The sequence below is a fragment of the Canis lupus genome, chromosome 16 (assembly GCF_003254725.2).
Source record: "Canis lupus dingo isolate Sandy chromosome 16, ASM325472v2, whole genome shotgun sequence".
In the NCBI taxonomy this organism is placed as follows: domain Eukaryota; kingdom Metazoa; phylum Chordata; class Mammalia; order Carnivora; family Canidae; genus Canis; species Canis lupus.
This window is the reverse complement of record NC_064258.1, coordinates 10,345,700-10,370,934: the sequence shown is the minus strand read 5'-3', so window position 1 is coordinate 10,370,934 and position 25,235 is coordinate 10,345,700. Positions and strand designations below refer to the sequence as shown.

General features: G+C 42.4%; 1 protein-coding gene and 2 pseudogenes across 1 annotated transcript in view; all 3 read left to right on the top strand.

Annotated features, from left to right (window-relative positions):
- Positions 1-1,820: 1,820 nt before the first annotated feature.
- AKR1D1 (aldo-keto reductase family 1 member D1) overlaps positions 1,821-25,235 on the top strand; it is a 51,517-nt gene continuing 28,102 nt past the window's right edge. Inside the window, 3 exon segments of the mRNA XM_035699583.2 lie at positions 1,821-4,228; positions 4,712-4,887; positions 19,547-19,714. Of these exon segments, the coding sequence (XP_035555476.2) occupies positions 4,795-4,887; positions 19,547-19,714 (261 nt within the window). The 5' untranslated portion in view covers positions 1,821-4,228; positions 4,712-4,794.
- LOC118351064 (synaptotagmin-17-like) lies at positions 13,707-17,823 on the top strand (annotated as a pseudogene).
- Positions 21,344-23,937, top strand: LOC112650924 (stAR-related lipid transfer protein 5-like; annotated as a pseudogene).

Sequence of the window (25,235 nt, the reverse complement as noted above, 5' to 3'; positions counted from 1 at the left end):
CCTCTGTCATCACAAAAGACTCTTCCTTATGTATCCATATCTCTGTTTTCTCAAGTCATCAGTCACTGGATTAGAGTCCACCCTAATCCATGCTGGCCTCATTTTAACTAATGACATCTTCAATGACCCCATTTCCAAATAAGGTCACATGCTGAGATTTGGGGTGAACATGAGCTTTGGGAGGATGCTACACAGCTCCAAAACCACATAAATTTGTTGTGAAAATTAAATGAGAAATTACATGTAAGAGACATAGTAGATACTCAAAAATAATCTCCATTATCATTAAAATCATTTGTGAATTTAGAGCAGAAAAAGAGTAATAATCTACAAGCAATTCTTTTATTGAATAAAAATAGGTTGTCAATTTATTTTGACAATATCAATATATAAAGAGTAATTTCAGCCATTTCTCACACTCAAAAAACAATCCAATATTTAAATTCACCTCAATTTAATCAAGATGTGTAATAAATTAAAAATTATTTTAAGGGGACACATGGATGGCTCAATGGTTGAGCATCTGCCTTCAGCTCAGGGTGTGATCCTGGGATTCCAGGATCAAGCCTCACATGGAGCTCCCTGCGGGGAGCCTGCTTCTGCCTCTGCCTATGTCTCTGCCTCTCTCTGTGTGTCATGAATAAATAAATAAATAAAATCTTTTAAAAAATTATTTTAAGAAATATGTGAGGGTTCTAGTTCCAGGTAAGATGGCTCTCCCACTGAATACAGTGACAAAATGTGAAATATATATGTGAAAGTTATTTCAGGAATCTGAAAAATAAATAGTAGCAGGCAGATGTGGAAAGAGACAGCAGAACTCATGTACCACTGGAGTCTCTCAGTATCCCTCCCACCAATCAGAAAGTGAGCAAGAGAGTGGCAGACAGAGAGAACTGTGGTACATCCAGACAATAGAATATAATTCACCACTAAAAGCAAACAAGCTACCAAGCCATGAAAAGACATGGAGCCAGCCTATGTGCATATTACTAAGTGAAAGAAGCCAATTTGGAGATCTGTATGGCATTCTGAAAAAAACACTTTGGAGACAGTAGTAAGATCCGTGGCTGCCAGGGATTAGGAAGGAGAGAGGGATGAATAAAGCAGAACACAGAGGATTTTTAGGGCAATCAAACTATTCTGTATGATACTAGTACGGTAGATACCTGACATTATACATCTTTCAAAATCCATAGATGTACAATGTTAACAGTGAATCCTAAAGTAAACTATGGAGTTTGGTGGATAGTAATATGTCAAACAACTACCTCAGTTGTAACAAATGTACCACTCTGGTGGGGGATATTGGTAGTGGGAGAAATCAGAGCATGTGTGAGGGCAGCAGATGGGAACCGTCTGTACTTACTATTCAAATTTGCTGTGAATCTAAAACTTCCCTAAAAAATAAAGTCTAAGAAAAAAGAACTCATTGGATGGTCTCAGTAGCAGAATGGAGGAAAGAAGACAGAGGAAAGAGTTAGTGAACCTGAATAGATGTCAGTAGTAAGTAATACAATCTCAAAACAGAAATTAAACATATTTTTTAAAAATGAGAAGGGGCACCTGGGAGGCACAGTGGGCTAAGTGTCCAATTCTTGGTTTCAACTCAGGTGGTGATCTCAAGGTCATGAGATGGAGCCCCCTGTTGGACTCCATGCTGGGAGTGGAGTCTGCTTAAGATTTTCTCTCTCTCCCTGCCCCTCCCCCACTTCTTAAATAAATAAATCTTTTTAAAAAAGGAAAAGAGGAAAGTAGCAGAGTAGGGAGCTCTAGGGCTCTGTCCTTTTATTTAAAAAAAAAAAACACAACTAATGAGTTGGTAAAGCTGTCAGCCTCATTTTTTGCAGAACTTTGGAGTATAGTCAAGAGTCTAAAACAACCAGGAATAAGCATAGTGAAGAAAGAAGCTGCTGCTTTGCATTAAGAGAGAGGGCTGTGGTGGTTCCAATGACCTGCTGGCCATCCCCCATAAGCCTGATCTGTGGCAGCCATGAAGACTAAGCCCATACTCCTGGTACAGGATGCTAGGGCCATAGGAACCAATGGAGACGTTACTCTCAAAGAATCATCATTGTAGGTCCCAGCCTGTCTGGTGGCACCGTGAAGGAACACGAAAGGGCTTGCTTTTATTTTGCCTAACTCAAGCATTCCTATGGGACAAAGGCAGCTGCCTAGGAGGCTTTCGCTCTGTGTACTTAAAGACAGAAATTGTAGGGGTACCTGGCTGGCTCAGTCAGTGGAGCATGCGGATCTTGATCTTGGTCATGAGTTCGAGCCCCGTGTTGGGCGTAGAGAGTATTTAAATAAATAAACTTGAAGAAAAAAGATAGAAAGTTTGGCTCTGGCAGCCTGAAGTTAGTTTGAACAGCCAAAAGACTGAAAAGCCTGAGAAAGAAAAAATTGGGAAAGGGGATATGTGACGGTGGGGGTGGGGACACTTTAATCATGAAAGCCACACATATTCTCAGGGCTGGTGAAAAAGGTCAGAAAGGCCTGAGAACACCCTCAGCTTTCATCTCTGACTGGCCTTCAGGCTCTATGCAAGCTGGAAGCAAAGACTAAGGCAACATGGTAAGCAGTGTGGGAAAGCAAAGTGGTGCCCCCAAAGGAGCCAATCTGCAACACTAAGAGAATCTGTAGGGTTTTTTGAGGCAAGCATTAAAGGAAACTGTCAAAACACCAAGTGACCATGATCACTAAGATAGCCAAACACAGCTTTCACATGACAAACAGTATAGACTTGCCAAAGAGAGTTAGAGAAGTCAGTAAAAAAAGCAAACAATAACAACTCACAAGCAGCAGAAACAAACCCCAAGGGAGAGGAAATATCTGATTTCTAGAACACTCACACTGTAATATTCAAAATCTCCAGTGTTCAATTAAAAAATTACAGAATGTGCAAAGAAACAAGAAAATATGGCTCATTCACAGGGAGGAAAAAAGGAAATTATGAATGTCCATGAGGACACCAGGGCATTGGACTTACTAGACAAAGACATGAAATCAACTCTCTTAAATATGCTCAAAGAGCTAAATAAAGTCACAGGGAAAGAACTAAAGGAACCAGGAAAACACCATCTCACCAGACACAGAACATTACTAAAGAGATAGAAATTATAAAAATGAATCACACAGAAATTCTGGAGATTAAAAATATAATCATTGAAATGAAAAAATAACTGGAGGGTTTCAACTGTAGATTTGAGCCTGCAGAAGAATCCAGGAACTTGAAGATAGATCCATTGAGATCATCCAGTTCAAGAAAAGAATGAAAATAAATAAATAAATAAATAAATAAATAAATAAACAAACAAACAAACCAAACTCAAGACACCTATGAGAGACACCATTGATACATCAACATATATAAAACAAGAGTCCCAGAAGGAGAGGAGAGGAAGAAACCAAAAGAATGTTTGAAGAAATAATACCCCAAACTTCCCAAATTGGATGAAAATCATGAATCTAAATATCCAAGAAGCTCATTTAGCTACACACCAAAAAAGTCAAAAGTAATAAAAATAGAGAAACATATACTAGCCAGCATCTTAGCACACAAAGGTGTACAATAAGTATTTGTTGGATCAATTTGCAATGTTGAAGACCACTATGGCCCATGTTCCATGCTCCCCAACCTACTTGAAATCGTTATATCCCCCGGCTGCTTATGTATCTGTAAGCAAGAATGATGGTCCCAGAGAGCAAGTGAATTATAGGCAAACTTCAGCACATTCTCACCATCCTGAACACGGTTATCTTTGAGGTCACAGAGTCCAAAGCTCACATTTTACACACAGCACAATCCTTTGGAGAAAGGGCATAATAAACATTGGTTAGTTGTTTCTCTACTTGTTACTTCTTTCCTTTTCCTTAACAATCTCCAAATTCTGCCCTGATAAGATTAACCCTAACTCTAAACTTAGAAATGGCTTCTAATTATCTGCAGGTGATTAATCTTTTATTTCCATTGACCATCATGATTGGCAGTGCAGACCAAAAAAACCATGCCTAGGTTGCTGTGTGACCAATGAGGTAAATAAAAATCTCTTTTTTCTGGAGTCTGTATCTGGAATCACATTACTCCATGGGCCAGTCATCATCTTTTAACGATAAGGGGGAAGTCGGCTGAGGGGGAAGGAAACAGAGACATGGACTGGAGGATGAGAAATTGGTTCCTGGCCATATTACTTATTTCTCTGGCCCAGTGTTTCCCAAACTTAACTAGGTAATAAAATCCTAAACCCCTTCCTAGTCCTGCTGCATCAGAATCCCCAGGCTCATTCATGGGGGTGGGGGGGGGTGAATAATGGCAAAAAAGGCAAATCCTGGGAAACTGTTGTAGTCTCACCTGAAGCTAGCCCTAAGATTGAAGCTTTCAAAAATATGAACCAATAAATGTCCTTTATAATTTAAGAGATTTTGAGACCGGCCTGTTACTTGGCAATGAAAGCATCCTCACTGGTAGAAACCAACTAGACTTTTTTTTTTTTTACTTCTTTTTTTGTTTTGTTTTCCCTCTTTTCTTTGTAGAGAAGTAAGAATCAACTCTCAATGGGTTATGTTATTTACATGCCTCTGATAAAGTTCAAAGGACAAGCTCAGGATTTTCAAAACAACCTAAAAAAAAAACAGATTGAGAAATACATCTGCTAATCTCTCTTCCCTCCCACTTCTCCTCCCTCTGGCTCTCCTTTCTTTAATTAACTAGGCCCTAGAACATCTTTTCTAAGAGACTTCTCTAGAGGCATCCAGAATCTCTCCTAAAAACTTGAAACCCAAACTCCCTCCAGGATGTACCTCAGTGCTGCAAATCACCGCATACCCCTAAGTGATGGAAACAGCATTCCTATCATCGGTCTTGGGACCTACTCAGAACCTAAACTGGTAAATTTCTCTCTCTCTCTTTTTTTTTAACTTTCCTAGAGCATAATGTTTAATTAATTGTGTTGATCTCATTGATTTACTTTTCATAATAATGAAAGTAATCTTCAAGGAGTACTATTTGGCATCCCTGAGTATTGAACCAGAGGTTAAAACTATACCAGTTTATAATTTAAAATTATCTTGAATTAGAAAATGAGACCTTTCTTCTTCCTTTGCTGAAATTTAAGTGAATACTGATTATTAGAATCAACTGAGGCACATGAAATTTCTGAATTTATTACTTGTGGGGTTTTAGAAACTTATATTTGAGACTTTCTACTTTAGTCTAAGAAATACTTGGTAAAAACCTACCAGGGTGAAGACCTAGTCTTTAGGAGCTTCAGATATGAGAACAGTGTCTGTGCTGCCTAGGGATTAAAAATCAAATAGAGGAAGCAGACTCTTTAATAGCTAATTGTAGAACAATGAAAATAACAGTAAATGCTATCCTAGAACTATAAACTATCTCTCTGAAAATACAGAAAAGAAAATCGTTAATTTGACCTTCAGGATTGAGTGGGCTTCCATTGAAACATAGTTTCTACTTATAAGAAAAACATCTTTCTGCTTTCTTCATTGCAAGTCAAACATAATGGTGATTACCGGAATAAATAGTGCTATGGTGTAGAAACGCTACCAGATTTGTGTGCTGATATAGGAATGACCTCTGTCAAGCTAACTATAAATTAGAAGCCAAAGAGGGAGAACTGAGGCAGGATGTTGTGGGCAGAAAGGGAAGTGTAGAGGCACAAGGGTATATGATTTGTCCAGCAAAGGCCAAGCCTGCAGTGGCTGGCACAAGAAATTAGTGGTGGAGGCAGGGGCAGCTGGCTCTGGAAATGCAGGTTGAGACTAGATCATAAAGGACCTTGAATACCATGCTGAAGAGTTGGAATTTTATTCTGTATAAAGGGGGAATTATGTGAAATTTGAAAACAAAGGGAAAGCATCACAAGATCAGTGCTTTTGAAAGATAACTGTGGGGCAGCATAGAGCATGGAAGGCAGAGAAAGAAAACTAAACTACATATACCAAGATCCTAATCTCACATTCCACCGTAATTGCCCAATTCCCTTGTGTTTTTTTGTTTTTGTTTTTGGTTTTTTTTTTGTTTGTTGTTTTTTTTTTGTTTTGTTTTGTTTCAATTTTCTTGTTCTTGATAATGCAAAGGAAAATCACTTTTGGAACAATTACAACTGTCTGAGTCATGGGCCCCTTCCTCTTCTTATTTTGCCCATTGTGTATGACCTCAGTTACAATCTTGGCTCCAACCACATACATGCAGAGACACCTATTTCCAGGAAATCTCTATTTCCTTTTCTGTTGTTGTTTCTTTGGTGGGGGGTGAGGGGTTGTTACATATTCCCATACAACTGTGGACTGGCTACATCAGAACCACCTAGGGACTTTTCAAAAAATACAGATCCATGGGCCTCACCTCTAGTCTACCAAATCTGGATCTTTATTTTTTTTTTTTAAGATTTTGCTTATTTATTCCTGAGAGACACAGAGAGAGACATAGACACACAGGCAGAGGGAGAAGCAGGCTCCATGCAAGGAGCCCAAAGTGGGACTCAAACCTGGGAATCCAGGATCATGCCCTGAGCCAAAAGCGCAGGCGCTCAACCAGTGAGCCACTCAGGCATCCCCAGATCTGGATCTTTAGAGGTAAAGGCTGAATATCTGCATTTAACAAGCTCTTTGGATAATTCTCTTGGACAGTCAAGTATGTATTCTTTCTTTTACATATACCTCAAACTCAACATGACAAAACTACGCTATCCATCTCCCCTTCCACCCCCACCAAAATACTTCTTCTCCTAGCAAATAACACTACCACCCTGAGCCAGAAGTCCGAATATATTCCTTCATTCTGCCCTCTTCCTCATGCCTCCCACCTTGTCCACATTGCATCCAAATCATTGCTGTTCAGTTTATCTCAGAAATATGTTCTCAATTCACCCTCCTCTTCATCTCCTTTGTCACTGCCTTAGTTTAGTTCCTAATTTATCATTAGGCTGTTCTTCCAATTTTGTCCCTTTCAATCAATGATATAAACTGGGGCTGTCAGGATCTTCCTTGGACCCCCCCCCCCAAATCTGATCATATCACTCCTCTGGTTAATTATTTCAGTGGCTCTCTATCAATTATAGGATAGAGTCCACATTCCTTATTTTGCACACTGAGCTCTCATGGTTCAGTCAAGACCCGACTGTCCAGCAGAATCTACCACCATTCTTCTATCTCCCTTCTGTGTGTCAAACATAATCGCCTAAGTTCCTAGAACAACTCCCCCATCTCCATGCCTATGAACATGCTGCCTTCTATCTAGAACACCCTTTCTTGATTTGTTCAGTTCGCCAACTTCTACTAAGCCTTCACGACTCATCTCAAGGACACTGCTCCTTAGAATCCCATCTCTCCAGCCACCACAACTTGCCTGTCTGGAGTGTTCACATAGCCCCTTTGACTTGACTTTACTATAGCTCTTATCATATTATATTGTAATCATTGTTTCTCTGCAGTCTTCCACAAGACTGTGAAATTCATTATGAAAGAGAGGATGTCTTGTTCAGCTCTATATTTCCAGAATAGCATCTAGTGTGTAATGGGTATTCAGCTGATGCTTTCAAATTAATGAGTTTGTAAAAGGGAATATCTATGTTTGTGAGCATCAGAGATGTAAATGGATATGACAACAACAGCTAAAATTTGGGGGCACCTAACGTGTAATGTATTTTCTAATTTAATCCTCAAAACATCATGAAAGGTACTACCATTTAACCCCATTTATAACAGATGATAAAACTGAAGTATAGAGAGATAGAAAATTGCCCCAAACTTACAATGCTAGAGAATACAGCCTATGTGTCTAGTAATATTAAATGCTATAATTTAGAGACATTCAAAATCAGTCATGTTATTCCCCAAAAAATAGCTATTATTCACTTCAGGAGATAAGACATACTCTAATTAGACAATATAAGTGAGAAGAATACTATGAGAAAAGAAGATCATGTATATACCAACTACATTTGTGATCAGAAATATTACCAGTTGCAAAGTAACAAATGGACTTAATGGTATGTCTCATAAAATTAGAAACTCTAATGTAAAGAAAAATATACAACATTTATCTGCTGCAGGGGAAGATGAGAAGTGAGAACAGAGTATCTCAGATAAAGTAGATTCCTGGCTTTCTCTTCCAAGCTATGCAACTGATAACCCTTTATCATCTTCCCAGGACTGATGAAACAGAGGTTAGAACTACCTGTGCCCAAGTCAGCCACCATGAAATAAAGGTACTCAACTGAATTTAACTTCAGAATCAGTCTTAGTCCTGAAGGCAAAATTTAGTCCTGATGCCAAAATTCAGTCTTCTCTACTTGGCATGCCTTAGATTCTTTTCAAGCCCTCATTCCACAACAACTAGTAGAAGGCGAATGCCAGGCTGAGGTAACCCTTTAACTGAAATTCATCTTTTATGTATGTGGTCACATCAATCAGTATCTGTCCTGGGATCCTGTTCACTTTTGACACCAAAGTTAGAGAGCAGAAGAGTAGCAGGGAAAGATCTAGCCATATCTTCAAGAGGATAAGGGTGGAAGCAGATATGAAAGGCCAAAGTGAGGAAGGCTAACAATGCCTCTTCTTACCTTTGCCCCATTAGATTCCACCAAAACACGTGGAGATAGGAGTTGGGAACGCAACTTGGAAGAATAGTAGTATGTAGCTGTGTGAGGGTCCCCAGCCCAGCTTCTCCTGGCTTTCAAAGTTTTTTTTTCTTAATGAGCCCAAATTTCTTTTTTCCCATTTTACTAGTAGTTTCTTTTTGTTTTTTTGTTAAAAAATGCGCCCATATTTCTTTTTTTTTCTATTTTACTAGTAGTTTCTTAATGAACCCAAATTTCTTTTTTTTCTATTTTACTAGTAGTTTCTTTTTATTTTTTTATAAATTTATTTTTTATTGGTGTTCAATTTGCCAACATATAGAATAACACCCAGTGCTCATCCCATCAAGTGTCCCCCTCAGTGCCCATCACCCAGTCACCCCCACCCCCCACCCACCTCCCCTTCCACTCCCCCTCCCCCAGTTCGTTTCCCAGAGTTAGGAGTCTCTCATGTTCTGTCTCCCTCCCTGATATTTCCCACTCATTTTTTCTCCTTTCCCCTTTATTCCCTTTCACTATTTTTTATATTCCCCAAATGAATGAGACCATACAATGTTTGTCCTTCTCCAATTGACTTATTTCACTCCTCATAATACCCTCCAGTTCCATCCACGTCGAAGCAAATGGTGGGTATTTGTTGTTTCTAATGGCTGAGCAATATTCCATTGTATACATAGACCACATCTTCTTTATCCATTCATCTTTGGATGGACACCAAGTGAGCCCAAATTTCTTGTAAAAGTGTTTCATGCCTATGGACTCAGGGAATTTGAGATGGAACCAACACTTAGTATCACTAAGCACTCTGTGCATTATCCCACCTCATGATGACTAATGAAAAGTAACACCTACAAATTATCCATGTGACTTTCTCCTTTTGAAAGCTTCTCAGAATGTTTTCATACAGGGATGCAATAATCTATAATAACCTCCCTACAGCTCCATCCGGGAAGGTCCCAACAGGTGAGGGTTTGGGTCTTACTCCTTTTTTCAGTTTTGATAGAAATTAATCCTGTTTTTATGAACATCAGCCCATGGGGTTAATAATCCTTATTTATCAAAAACTTCAAGAAAAACTCAAGAATGTTACCAGATGTGCAAATGACACAAATCCAGGACCAATGGTAAATATTTTGGAAAATGGACAATAATTTAGTTTGACAGATATTTATTGTGTGCCTACCAAATGCAGGGCATTTTTCTAGGTAGCATAGGGATTGAAACAATGGTTTAGAAACAAGGGATTTAAGTGGAGTGACTGAGGATGAAAACACACACACACATATAACTAAAATGTAAGGAAAAGCTGAAGTGCTTTAAGAGAGAGAACACTGGTTCAATGTTAAAGTAGCAATGAGCAAATCCAGTTATGAGGTAGATCAAGAAACATCAAGTTATGGGGAAGGAGTGGTGGTCTGGGAAGTAGATTGGGAGTCATAAATGATCCTGTATTCTTTCCTGGGTGGCCCTTGTTGAGATTCCGGTAGCTGAAAGCAGGTTTCACAGTCTGGAGAGTGAGCCAAGGGCTTTGTATCTGGGGCAAGGGAAAGGTGAAGTCCAAACCCTTGATGAGTAGTAAGGGGGAGCCTGAAAAATCAAGTCTGTTCTGCCCCTGAGCTGGAAGGGGATGGGGGGGATAGGCTTAGGACTCCTCAGGATTTTGCCATCCTTTACATATTCCTTGCTTTTTCTTCAATGCCCATCAAATCTCCTCCTCTCAACCCAGGGAACCTTATTTCACATTATACCAGGCATTTTTATTATATCCTGGGGACAACATGCTAAAGGAAAAGAATAATTCAATGACACTTGTGAAAGCACGGTAAAAGAACTTGATTCAAGGGCAGGTGTTGTTGTGATAGGTCTAAGAACCACTGCAATGGGATTTTGCAGGAGTGGGGGAGCAGAGAAGTTGAGCTCCCACTCCAAATACAGCATGGGAATTTATAGCGAAGGAGCAGGGTAGGGGTCAGTGGCTGGAAAAATGCTGAGAGAAAACATCAGGGATAAGGGCTAAATTGGTTGATTGGCTAAATCAATCTAACAGGATTCTTGCTATGACATTGCCTGGGCGATGGTGGCAGTTGAGGGTTCCTGATTAGACAGGGAGAGGGATCATACATAGAGGGCAAGGAGTTGTTCCTAAACTGACTTATCAGGATTCTTGCTGAAGTCGGTTGATGCAAAAACGAAAGAATCTTTGTCAGCAGTCGGAGTGGTTCCATAACCTCCACCTAAAGAGACCAGGAACCAGACAGCAAGCACAAATAAGTGTCCTGAGGAGGTAAGTCTATTTCTGTGTTTTGTTCTGCTTTCCCATTCTGATAGCAGGCATGAGTGCAAGAATCAGCAAAACTGGAGACCCCACTGACCAGTCCAAGGATAGCACCTTCTCCACTACAGTCAGTTGTATGCACAAGCAAGGGTGCAGCATGGCCTGACTTTCTAACAATTTTCAGAAAACATTATAAAGTAATTATGAATTTTTAGGTAATGGCAACTCATTTATGGTTTTGTAAAATGTTCTGTGGGCTGATATTCTGAGGGTCAAGAATTCAGTTGGTGTTTGTTTTTACTTTAGTACAGTGTATATCCTGAGTTCTTTCCAATACCTGTGATCCCCTCATACTCACACACCTGCCACAGAAGCCTTGGCTTTTAAAAATCAAACACCAAGAAATGACCTCTGCATTTTGTTTTATACACACACACACATATCATTCCTCTCCAGAGGCAATTAGTGCTACACATCAAGCTGCAAAAAATAGTTTGGGCCAGGTAACAACAACAACAAAATACCAGGGAGCAAAGAATGGGTTTCTTTTTCAAAAATATTAACCTGTCCAAATTACAATGAATTAAAATGCGAAGAGACAGAACACATAGAGATCAGGTGAGAAGGCTTCTATAATAAATCAGGCAAAAAAGAACAAAGACTTGAACGTGGTTGGTAGCTCTGAGGAAACTAATTTGGCTGGAGCCTAGGAAGGAAGGAACTTGGCCGAAGACCACACATCATTGAGGGAAGCTCTACAAAGCTTGGCAACCAATTGGATCTAGGCTAAGGAGAGCAGATGGTAGATCTAAGGCCAAAAATGATGTTTTAGGCCCAAATCTAAGGCTTTGAAACTTATTGAGTCAAATCTAAGGCTTTGAAACTTACTGAGTCACTTACTCCCTTATTTTTTTATCTACCTCCTTCTCTTTTTTTAACATTTAAAATTTTGAAGTACAATGGACTTAAGGCGGGACAAATACTTTTTGTCGCTCCTTAGCTATAAGATCCAAAATTAGAACATACCAGACCCCAGAAACTCTGTGTGTGCCCTTCCCAACCTGAAAGCCTTCCTCCCTCAAGAGGGGATTGCTCTTCTAAGTCTTACGGTGATGACTTTTCTTGCTTTTTTTTGTAAGAATTTTCTAAGAGTTACACAACTGTAACATACATTTCTATACAATTTTTGAACTTCACATGAATAGAAACACTGGTTGCCCCATTTTTTTCTGCTTCTTTTTCTAAATATAATCTTGTAAAACTCACCCATGTAATTAATCACGGTCTTTGGCCATTTTTATTGCTGTATGACTGCTTAATCATAAGAATATGTCAGTATCCATTTCACTGTTGATGGGCATTTGAATTGCTTCCAGTTTGGGGCTTTGCAGACACTATTTCTAGAAAGAGTCCTACACAGGTCTTATTGCACACATGTATGAATTTAGCTAAGATATACATGTAAGAGTGGAACTGCTGTCCCGTGGACTACAGTATCTTCAATTTTAGGAGATGATGTCAATATAAATAATTTCCAAGGTATTCATATAATTTGCACTTCTTCCAACAATGTATGAGGGTGGCTCTGCTCCTCATTCTCATCAACATTTGGAGTCTTTTTAATTAATGTCATTTTATAAGTGTAGAATAAACTCTTATTGTGGTTTAATTTCCCTTTCCTTTACTCTAGATGAAATTGGCCAGTTTTTCCTATTTTTATTAAACATTTTTGATATCTTTCACGAAGTGTGCCTTCTGTGCATTTTTCTTTTTTGGATTTCTCTTTTCTTCTTGATAGTGGATTTGTAAAATATCTAGTATGAGACCTTTGTCAGTTACATCTATGCGAAAATACCCCTTCCTATTTGTCTTTTTACGCTTTTAATGGTGTCTCGATGAACAGAGTCTATTTTCATAGTCCCGTTTATCGCTTAATGTATGTATCATTAGTACTCTCTGTAGCTCAAGAAATCCTTCTTTACCCTAGTGTCTTCTTGGGTTGGGTCCTCTGGAGAACAGCCTCTGAGAAGGAGACTTGCATGCGGGCGGCTCAGTGGAGAACACTCTCAGGACTCAGGCCTGTAGAAGGGAGAATAGCAGTTCCTACAGTGGGAAGAGTGCACTGTGATCCGGTCGCTCCTTGGTCCCACAGGGTGCTCTGGAGGGGGCCACGGGGTTGTGCTGGGTTGGGGTGCGAGAGCCAGCCTGTTCTACCCTGGATCGCGCGTGCAGGGAATCAGACGGGAGTAAGCAGCGGCCCACACTGCTGGCAGCTAAGCCAAGGAGGGCGTCTGCCCTGCGGCACCCGCCACCGCCACTACGGCTACCGGAGGTCTCCTGAGCCTGCGGGCTTCGTATGCGAAGTCCACCCCCTGGGAGAAGCGCTCCCAGAGTGGTTTGGTCTCTCCCCTGGAAAGGTCTTTAACGAGGTAGGTTAAGAGGAACTAGCTCCTGCTCGGCAGGTGCCGCCGCCGGGCGCCGCCCCGCTCCCCCCGCCCCGGCCCGCCCCGCCCCCGCCGCCTCCAGCCCCGCGGCCGCCCCGGCTCCAGCGCCCGAACCCGGGAGCCGGAGCGCGGGGAAGGGGAAGGGGGACGGGAAGGGCCAGGACCGCGCGGCCGGCGGAGGGGCGGGCGCCGCTCCTGAGCCCGCCGCTCCGGTCTGGGGCCGCCCGGCTGCCTCCTCCTTCCTCCCCCCTTGGCTCCCACCCCCGGCCCCTGCGGGGAGGGCACGCCCCGGCGGCTGAGCGCGAGGGGGAGGTGGCGGACCTCCAGGACGGCCCGCCGGAGCGTGACCAGGACGGGGACTCGTCCACACAGCCGGGAAAGCCCCTCTGACCGCTCGGACCAACTCCCCAGATCGCACGCGGAGGCTCGTCCTCAGACACATCTCAGGCTGCGCAGCCTGACCCGGAGGGGTCCAAGTCTCGAGTCCAGACGACCCGGCTCCCCACTTCCTGGCATGAAAGCCGTGGAGTTTGGTGTTCTCAGTGCCAGAAAGGAGCCATCCGGCCGCGGGGCTCAGGCGGACCCGGCCCAGGCACTGCTCCAGAGCGCTCGGCCCCAGCTGCGCGCCCCACTCCAGCGCGACCACGCGGGCTGCCTAACAGTCCGGGAGGCCCCGCCGGGGGCCAGCGGGGCGTGCTGCGCTCAGCTCCCGGTGCCACCTGCCACCGCCGCCTGACGCCGGGGGACGGAGGCCAGGGACCCGCCCCGCCCGTGCCCAGGACGGCTGGCGCCGGGACGGGACAGGGCCCATGGAACCCCTGTGTCCAGATCCGTCTCCTGCCAGACCAGAGCAACTCTAAGCAGACGGGGGCCAAACGCAAGACCCAGAAGCCTGTGAGGAGCCTTACACCTTCGAGATCCCCCTCCTCCAAGCTCAGAGGAGGACCCTGCTGCCAACCGTGGTGGATTTTGAGAAGTTTTCCCGCCATTGTGTCATTGGGAAGGTGTCGGTGCCTCTGTGCGAGGTTGACCTGCTGAAAGGCGGGCATTGGTGGAAGGCGCTGGTCCCCGGCTCTCAGAATGAAGTGGAGCTGGGGGAGCTGCTTCTGTCACTGAATTATCTCCCCAGTGCTGGGACGCTGAATGTGGATGTCATTCGAGCCAAGCAGCTTCTTCAAACCGATGTGACCCAAGGTTCAGACCCCTTTGTGACAATCCAGCTGGTACATGGACTCAAGCTTGTGAAAACAAAGAAGACATCCTTCTTAAGAGGCACACTCGATCCCTTTTACAATGAATCCTTCAGCTTCAAAGTTCCCCAAGAAGAACTTGAAAATGCCAGCTTAGTGTGTACAGTGTTGGCCACAACATGCCAAGCAGCAGTGACTTCATTGGAAGAATTGTCATCGGCCAGTACTCCTCGGGCCCCTCTGAATCCAACCACTGGCAGCGGGTGCTCAACACTCACCGCACGGCAGTGGAGCAGTGGCACAGCCCGAGGTCCCCGGCTGAGTGTGACCGCGTGTCTCCCGCCTCGCTGGAGGTGACCTGAGGGCTGCAGGGAAAGCAGCTTTCATTTGTTGGAGGGGAAAAAAAAAAAAAGGAAGAAAATTAAGACAGAAAAAAATGTGTCATGTGCCTATTATATCCACAACGGAAACACACATACACAAATCCTCTCAGAACTGAGAGGAGGCTGACTGTTGAACACAAAATGGTTGCCCTCAATGAGCAAAGCCTGAGAACTTTCTGGAAACCCCATCTGTATGTCACGAGCGGAGTGGACTCTGCTGTGAGACTTACTGGCAGTGCTTGCTCCTGTTGATACCCCTACCCCCAAATGCACTTTCAACCCTCAGGCCTCCCCAAGGGTGCCAGCCTCCATTGAGATGAAATTCTCTAAGAGCTTGGCCGGTGTGCGGGAGGCCCGACCCCCACACCCAGAATGCACAGCTGCTGACTGGGTGGCTTCTGAACAGCCTGCTGTTCCCTGGGGTTCTTCAAACCTGATACCTTTCTCCCAAAATGTAAGTACTTTGTCTTCTCTTTAGTAGACGTGATAGAATAGACTCTGAAGAAACCAAGTGGCACCCAAAAATATGCCGGTGTAAGAAACTTCCCTGGCTTCACTGAACTTGTCCTCATGTTATCCTACTCCTAAGGACCCCCTGTGGGTAGTATGTGAACGTTCTCATGTGTGTGCCCTCGCAGGTGAACACGTGTGTGTCCCTGTGTGTCCTCCTGGTGAGCAAGGCGCTCTGCGGGACCTCAGCCCTCCGCCCTCCCTTCTCTCTGCCTCTCCCAGTGAAATCTCACCCAGTGTCCTCCTGTCTGTCAAGACCCCACCTTCAGTAACAGCATGTGCGGATATCAAGTAAACAGAATATGATAGAGCAAAAGTAACCTTATTTGACCGATTCGTGGTGATTGTGGCACCCAGAAGACCTGCAAAGGACAGCTACATGGATTAAAATGCCACCACACTCCCATCCAAGATGACTCCTTCCTTTGTCATACTCTGAGCATCTCTGTGTTTGTGTGTGACCCAAAGTCATTTTTCTCGTGCTAAGGAATTAGTGTAGTTAGAATAGATCTTTCCCTATTGGATGCTTCTGTATCGTTCCCACAGCCTGTTGTCTGGCGTAATGGGGAGCTATTTATTGAAATTAAAGATTATTTATTTGTGCCATGCAAAAAAAAAAGGGGGAGGGGGGATGGCTCCTGCCACGAAAGCTGTCTTCAAGTTACAACTTAATCTCCTTCCTGAACTGCCCATTCTAGGTTTCTTGCATCCTTATCCAACATCTCTTCTGGTCTAGGTGGCTTATGAAATATTACAAGCTAGATGCTCATCTCTGAGTTGTAAGAGTTCCTGGTCAACCAATCCTTCTCAGATTATGGTGCTGCTCTTAGCTGTTAACTATCAAAATTGGGAAGGGGTGTATCATTGGATGCCCTAGGTGCCCAACATTCTCCTCCTTGGCTCATCATGTAACAGCGGAGAAGCCCTATCTCCTCCTGTGAGAAGGTTACTTACCCCTGCCAGTATGGCAACATCTTTCCTCAAATACTGAACTCTTGAAATAAGCACCCTGGGTTCCCCTGGGAACTAGGACCTAGAATCCACAGAGCCTCAAATTCAGGGATGAGAAGCACACATTTTCTAAGTGAGTCAAAGGGAATAATGCTAAGCTGAACCACTCCTGCTGTATTTTCAGATTTGTGTATTCTACTTAATGGAGACACAGGACTATATAATGGATGTAGACCTAGGATATATGTTACCTTCTGGAAGGTGGCACTGCATCCTTATAGGACTCTCCCCTTTCTTTTTTTTTTTAATTTTTATTTATTTATGATAGTCACACACACAGAGAGAGAGAGAGGGGCAGAGACACAGGCAGAGGGAGAAGCAGGCTCCATGCACCGGGAGCCCGACGTGGGACTCGATCCCGGGTCTCCAGGATTGTGCCCTGGGCCAAAGGCAGGTGCCAAACCGCTGCGCCACCCAGGGATCCCAACTCTCCCCTTTCTTGAGTGAAGGAAGGGTGCTGTTGACCATTTTAGGAAACTGAATTCTTTATTTCACTGATACCATCCTTAATGCATGGAGTCAAAATTTTGCATTTAAGATTCTACTGTCGTGTCATTTATTTGAGTCTCCAAATATAGTATTCTATTTGATCTTTCTGAGTTTTCCTTAAAGTGAATTTTCTTAAAGAATCTGTCAGAATCTACATACAACTTCTCTTATGCTACATTTAAGAATTAAAAAGAAGCATTTTTCTCACATCCACATTTCCAACTAGTTCTTCCATATTGATTAAAATTAAGTCCAAAATAGTAATTCACCTCATTGCTGCTTCTGCCATCTGAAGGAAAATATTTTTAGCAAGCAAAGACTGTACCAGATATTCAGCTTTTAGAAAAGGCTCTTTAATGATAGCTGAATAATTGAAGACTCTAACTATTATAACTTGCTTCTGTGCCCTCCTGAAGTAAAGCATCATTCGTATATTGCTTCAGTACCGCACTCCCAACTTAGCCTTTGTCTTTCTTGTTTTCTTTATCCTAAATGCTCTCCCCTGTGCCTCTTGTCTTGGGTTGATCTTTGAAAAAATAAGCATATACTTTAATATGCATTGTTAGAGGTTTTTCCCCTTGTATTAAGTCTATTTTGAGTTCTGTACTTCCATTTATCAGTTCCAGCCACAAAATCTCAGTGCTATTTCTGAGATTGTATTTACCATCTCATATGAGGCTTTATTCTTTTCATTAATACTATGTATATACCCAATAATGGAAGTAGTATTTTTATTTTGACCGTTGAATTTTTGGAATCTACCCCAAGTCTCCTCTTCCAGTGTGTTTTGTTATCACGCTTGCTGTCATCCATAACATCTCATTTTCCAGGGTGTTTGGGGGGAGGGGGTGTTGCCTCAATTTCTATTCAAGTTCTATTAATCATGTTGTCAATTAATAAAGCAAAGAGATATTTCTGACATTCCTGGAAAGTGTGTCTCTTTTCCCAGCTATTTGCGACTATGAATCCTATTTCCTAATACCATCTGTGTAGCCAATTTTTTCATTTTTCATATCCTCTTATCTTCTCAGTAGTGATGACTTTCAACTGAAGTAGGGAAAGAAAATACAATTTATGCTTCCAGTGCTTTTTATTTCCAGGCCAGGACTACAAAGTCACTAGAAATGCAAGAGATTTCTTTTCTCACTCATTCTCAATAAATCGACTTCTGTGGGCCAGAATTCATAGGTCTGTTGAGATTTGTCAAGAATTTGGTCAGAACACTGAAGATATAGAAGCAAGCACAAGGAGTTCTCAGTATTTGTGAACAAGATTGGAATGATCACCATCTGAATATGAGGTCATTAAAAATCTATAAATAGGATTAACCCTCTACTCCACACACAACCTAAAAGATGATTTGAATATTTTATTCAGCGAGACTAGATGCTTATCTTTGATGGAAATATCCATCACAGCTTCCGTTTCTTCTTAAGAAAATATGTAACTAAAATGAGACATACTCATGTATATTTAAAATGTCATCAGACCTAAAGAACAGCAATTTATGTGCAATCTGAAGAATGGATAACTTATGTTTCCAGTGTCAAGAGTTTGTCAGGTCTTTAGGTTCTGTCAATGTTCAGGGGAGCAAATATTCTTATGCTTCATGCAGGTTAATAAAATGAACAAAGATTTGGATACCAAATTTGAAAAATCTAACACCCCCCAACACTCTTCTTTCCCAGTTTTATTGAGGAAGAATTGACATACAATAAACTATACATATTTGAAGTATTCAATTTGATGCGTTTGACTCCTATGTACACCCATGAAGCCATCACTATAATCAAGATGGTAAACATATCCAGCACTGTAAAAGTTTCCTTGTGTTCTTTTTTTTTTTAAGATTTATTTATTTATTTATGATAGACACACAGAGAGAGAGAGGCAGAGACACAGGAGGCGGGAGAAGCAGGCTCCATGCCGGGAGCCCGACGCGGGACTCGATCCCGGGACTCCAGGATTGCGCCCTGGGCCAAAGGCAGGTGCCAAACCTCTGAGCCACCCAGGGATCCCCAGTTTCCTTGTGTTCTTTCACAATTCCTCCCTGCCACCCATGGGGGGATTCACCCCTTGTCTCCCACCCCAGATAATCACTGATCTGCATCTGAAATATACATTAGTTTTCATTTTCTGGTATTTTACACAAATGGAATCATTATTTACTTTTCGTCTGGCTTCTTTCACTTAGTATAATTGCCTTCATATTCACTCATGTTGCTATTATCAGTATTTCACTCCTTTTTATTACTGAATGATATTCCCTTCTGTGGATATATCTCAGTTTGTTTATCCCAAACTTTAATTTATAATGGAGACTTCTTCAATGAACTTGTGCCCTCTTATAACTTGGCTGTTGTGAAATCTCTCATCCCTGGTAAAACTGATCAAATTCCATCTCTGAGGCCACAAAGCTAGGGCAGACTTGGGAAAGATAGAGTCCCCCACTGGGGGTGGGAAGGGAGTTCCCTGTGAGGTCAGTGTCCTTAGCCTCCAGACACCATCTTCCAATCAAAACATGTAATTGGGAATTTGTCATTTTTGTTGTAAAAACAATGTCTGTGTGCTGAGTGTCCTGATGAAGAATCATGAAAAGAAAGATCCATTTCTCTTCTTCCCCCCCATAACCCCCTTGTCATTTCAGACCCCTAAGGGGACCTGTGCAAAGTCAGTGAAGATTGCCATTGACACAGGATACCGGCACATTGATGGGGCCTACATCTACCAAAATGAGCATGAAGTGGGGGAGGCCATCAGGGAGAAGATAGCCAAAGGAAAGGTGCGGAGGGAGGATATTTTCTACTGTGGAAAGGTAAGATCTTCCCTTCAATCTCCAATTCCTTATATTAATAGTGGATCTGGTGTCACTATTCTCCAAAAAGAACTCCAAAAGAGGGTGAGTTCTCAACTCCCAAATTTCTCATTCTTGCCCAGAATTTAGGGACTGATTAATTAGCCCATTGAAGGTTAAGGCAAGTCTCCTTCTTCATACATGGGTATTGATTTAAAACAATATGGGGGGCAGCCCGGGTGGCTCAGCGGTTTAGCCCCACCTTCAGCCCAGGGCATGATCCTGGAGACCCGGGATCGAGTCCCATGTCGGGCTCTCTACATGGAGCTCACTTTTGCCTCTGCCTGTGTCTCTGCCTCTCTCTCTGTGTGTGTCTCTCATGAATAAATAAAATAAGTAAAATCTTAAAAAAAAAAAAAACAGGTTAAGACAATATGGGAAGAACAAATCTACAGAGCAGAAAAATTGAGGAGCAGAGACAAGACAGAAGTTGGTTCATATTACATAAGCATTTGCCAAAGCTTTCTTTAAAAGGGCAGACTTCTTTTTCTTTTCTGTATGCCTATTTGTCCATAGATTGCTATTATTTTTAATTGAGCTCCAATTCATGTGCCATAAAGTTCGCCGACTTAAACCAGTGGCTTTTTTGTGTATTCACAAAGTTACATAACCATCTCAACTCTCTTATTCCATAATGTTTTCATCACTCCAAAAGGAGCCCCATACCCACCAGTAGTCACTCCCCATTTTTCCTTCTCCCCCCCTCCCCCCAGTCACTGACAACTACTGATCTACTTTCTGTTTTATAGTTTTCCTATTTTGGACATTTCGTATGAATTGAATCATACAATATGTGGCCTTTTGTGTCTAGCTTCTTTTACTTAGTATAACATTTTTCTAGGTTTATTCATGTTATAGCACGTATGAGAATTTCATTTATTTTCTATGGCCAAATAATGCTCTATTGCGTGGATATACGATGTTTATATCACTACATTTTGAGCATTTGAGATTTCCAATATTAGAAATCACTATCCACTGAAGTGCAATCAGAAGGATAAAGCATCATGATTAAAATGCAAGCCAGTGGGAATATAGGATGTATATTTACAGGCAGCTTTGCAGAAATAAAGCTGTACAACTTTGGAGAACGTGTAATACAATTCTCCTGAGTGTTCTAAAAGAGGACAAGATACTGCTTCTAACTTCATCCATTTCCCATACACTGCCCCCTTCCTCCCAGCTCCCCATTCAGGCTCCTTGCCAAGCTCCCTAGGTGTTTGTAGTTCCCCAAGTCCCCAGCCTCTTATGGATTATGATTCCAAGGGGCCACATATCACCACTATCCCAAAATATCAGCCTGAAGCTTTTTCCTTTATTATAGCTTTATAATTCTGATTCCTTAAGATTTTATTATTACACAGTCTCTCCTTAGAGTAAACACCAAATCTTAACCTGCTGCTCCCAAAATATTTCTGGGGAAGAAAAATATTGAACTCAGATCCTGAGAACTTAGGCCAAAGCAGCCTGCCCAAAGTTAGAAGTATTTTTGAAGACTTATTTATGTCTTGTCCTAAAATTTTTTTTAGACTTTTATATTTTTCCCCATAATATAAACTCATTCGTTTCATTTTGTTTCAGTGTAAAAATTGATTCTAAGTTACCACCAAGGAAAATAAACCGAAAACCTTTTCTTCTCATCTACTCTGGTAAACAGTTGAAGCTATTGCGATATCTATCATGTTGGAAAATTTGAACCAAATTAAGTCATCTAGTTCATAAAGTTGCTATGAGTTAACATATACAAAGCACTTAAACATAGTACCTGGCACAGAGCTAGGACGATATGTGTTTGTTGAATAAAAATAAATTAAAATGTGTAAAACAATTTTCAGCTAGAATGGGATGGCAGCAATAACTCACCAAAGGGGCCTACAGTAATGATAAAAACATATTTTTCCACTACTCTTTTCACTGTGTTTTCTCTTCTTTATGCATTGAAGGCAAGAAAAAATTATTGTCCAATGTACAGAAAAATCAAATTTTATCAATTTTACTTGCCCTAACTTGTGACGAAAAGGGTACAGAAATTCAAGATTTTTTCCCAAAAACACTTTGAACAAATTTGATGCTCCAAGGAGTTGTATTACTTTATCCCAAGGCTCTGAGGATCCCTCAGTACCCTGTGCTTAATAGACTTCAAGGGTACACGTGCTTCAGTTTGACAATGTAAACCTTAATCTTTCATTACCTAACACTTTAGAGATTGACTGATTTCATTTTTTTTATTAAGCTAAATTTCTTTTATTTTTTCCAGCTTTATTGAGATATCATCAACATATGACATTTTGCAAACTTAAGGTGTACACACACCATATTGACTTGATACACTAATGTATTGCAAAATGATTACCACCATAGTATTAGCTAACATCTCTATCATATCACAAAATTGCCATTTCCTTTTGGTGGTGAGGACATTTAAGATCTATTCCCTTAGCAACTTTCAAGTATATAATACAATAGTATTAATTATAATCACTATGCTTCATATCAGATCCCCAGAATTTATTCATCTTATAACTGGAAGTTGGTACTGTTTGACCAATATCTCCCCATTTTCATCTGTGGATAGCTCATTTTTTACCTTTATTGGAAGATGAGGCTGGGGTCTCCCACACCACCATTTTGGTGACATTATCAGTTTAGCCAGAGAGCCAGTAATTTCTTAGTAGGAATTGGCAGAGTTTCCCTGGGGTCTGAGTAGGACCAAATGAGAACAAAGCAGCAAAAAAAGGAAATCTAAACATTTGCAATACTTAAAGTTTTACCAGCTTCTGCACCACCTGTCACAAGGTGAAGGATCCAGTGAAGTCACTCACCTAACTATATTTCTTGTCCCCCTAAAGCACACCTTTTATCAGACTGTCATGAAAATAAAATGCTGAAGCCAGCTAGTCAGATAATGTTCCCACCTACACAATAAGGAAAAGTGAAAGTGCTGAGGGTCAATTCAGAAATTAGCAGGGAGCCCAGACCCGGCCCGCCGCTGCCGCGACCCCGCCGCGACCCCCACAGCTGCCGGCAGCCCTCGGCGCGGTGGGCGCGGTGGGCCCGGCGGTGGCCGCGCAGATGAGCGACGCGGTGGCGGAGAAGGTGCTCCGGTCCGGCGGGAGGAGTCAGGATGGAAGATTTGCCGGGAAGGCAATGGAGTTTCAGTTTCCCGGAGGCCATCTGTGGAGTTTCCAGGGAACCTGTGCCGGGGAGAAGGCATTGTGAACTCGACACCAGACAGAGTGTGGGGCTGCATGAAGCCGCTTGCTGGGACCCTGCGAGACAAGTGGGATGAGAATGTGAGCAGCTTTGAAATTATCGAAAGCATCACTGATATGCTGTGCGTGAGCAGAACCGCCACCCCCTCGGCTGCCACGAAGCTCATTTCCCCCAGGGACTTTGTGGACTTGGTGCTAGTCAAGAAGTGTGAGGACGGGATGCTCAGTTCCAATGCTGTCCACGTAGAACACCTGTTATGTCCTCTGAAGCCAGGTTACGTGAGAGGGTTTAACCACCCTTGTGGGTGCTTCTGTGAGCCTCTGCCAGGGGAGCCCAACAAGACCAAGCTGGTCACGTTCTTCCAGACTGACCTCAGTGGCTACCTCCGCCGAGTGTGGTGGACTCCTTCTTCCCCCGCAGCATGGCCGGTCTCTACACCAACCTGGAGAAAGCAGTGAAGAGGCTTTATGACTGATGGCCTCACCTGCTGGCTGAGAACTCCAGAGACTCCCCACAGAGCTCCTCTTGTTCGGGTCCTGGAGGGCTCAAGGGCCAGTGTTCACCCTTCAGAACCCGCTTGGGAGCAGCTCATCTCCAAGAAGCCAGCCAGAGTGGCCTCTGCCACCCTGCTCCTCCTCCAACTCGGGGCTGGTTTGGGGGTACTGCTCCAGGGCCCTGTTTGCTGGCTGTCACACCCCAACTTGGGCCAGCAGACACCAGCGGATGAGCCTCTTTGTGCGAGTCCCTGCCAGAGACTACCTGCCACTGCTCCCCCACCCCCACCCCCGCCCTCCTTTGTCAGAGTGATCCTGGAGACCCGGATCGAGTCCCACGTTGGGCTCCTGGTGCATGGAGCCTGCTTCTCCTTCTGCCTGTGTCTCTGCCTCTCTCTCTCTCTCTCTCTCTCTCTCTCTCTCGTGAATAAATAAATAAAATCTTTAAAAAAATAAATAAAATAAAATGTCATCTTACCTCTTGTCTTACAAGCCCAGTAGCAACAAACACCTCTTTCAACACATGCCTGAAGACTACAAAATGGCCAGAAAATTCTAATACCTAGTGGTTTTCTACTATGTCCCCTAAAGCTCCACCATTAGTAGGCCTATTTGTCTGAGACTTAAGACAACAATTTAACAGATTCTATGCTCTTACAGAGCAAGGATTGCCAATTCTCAGCTGGAGGGGGGATACTTCTCACTGTCCACTATCCCATGTTGACGTAACCAACTTCTCATTACTTGCCATACCCCAAAATCTTTGAATTAGTCAGAACTTGTTTTTATAAATGACAGAAATCCAACTCAAGTTGGTGTTAGCTAAAAAGGGAGCCAGGAATTCCAAGGGATATCTAATTCAGGCACAGCTGGATCCAGAAATTCAAACTATGTATCTGGCCCTTTATCTCTAGTTTGGTTGGCTTCGTCCTCAAAAATCCTTTTCTGTTTGATGGCAAAATGGCCATTTACATGCCAAGCCTACATTGTCAACACAACATGACAATTCAGACAAAGAGAGACCACACATTAAACCTCACAGAGAAATACTGACTAGCCTTCCTTAGGTCATGTACCTGTTACTGACTAACCTTTGCAAAAGGCCAAAACGGGGACTGACTGACATCTTTGACCGAGAATAAGAGCTGGGTCAACCCACCAAAAAACATGGAAAGGGCTCCTCCAGAAGAGACAGCACAAGTATGATAGAAAACAAAATAACAGATTTCTACTGTAATTAATTAGAGGCCACTTAGCATAGTGATAAAGATCATGGGTTCCAGAAGCAGGCTGCCTAGTTTGAATCTCAGCTCTGTCACATACAAGCCAGATGACTTGGTCAGGTTATTATATGATCTTTTCCATATAATCTTAACATAGTAGAGTGGACAAAGTCTGTATGGGCTTTGGAGTCACACAGATGAGGGACTTATTTTCAGCTTTACTACTTACTAGCAATAATCACTTTGATCTTTCTTTTTCTTTCTTTTTTTTTTTTTTTTGGTTCTTTCTGAACTTCAATTTCATTATCAGTAAAACGGAGACAATAGCAACTAACTTGACAAATTTTGCGAGGAGTCATTAAGATTATATATGTGAAATTACAGGCACAATATCTGACATTTTATAGATAATATTCTGAAATGTTTAGGTAGAAGGGAACCTTAGTATAAGATATCCCAACAACCTAATTTCACAGAAGAGAAAGTTGAGGCCCCAAACAAGTAACTCACAGGTTTAGTCCATTAGAACAGGACCACAAGGTGGGCTCCCTG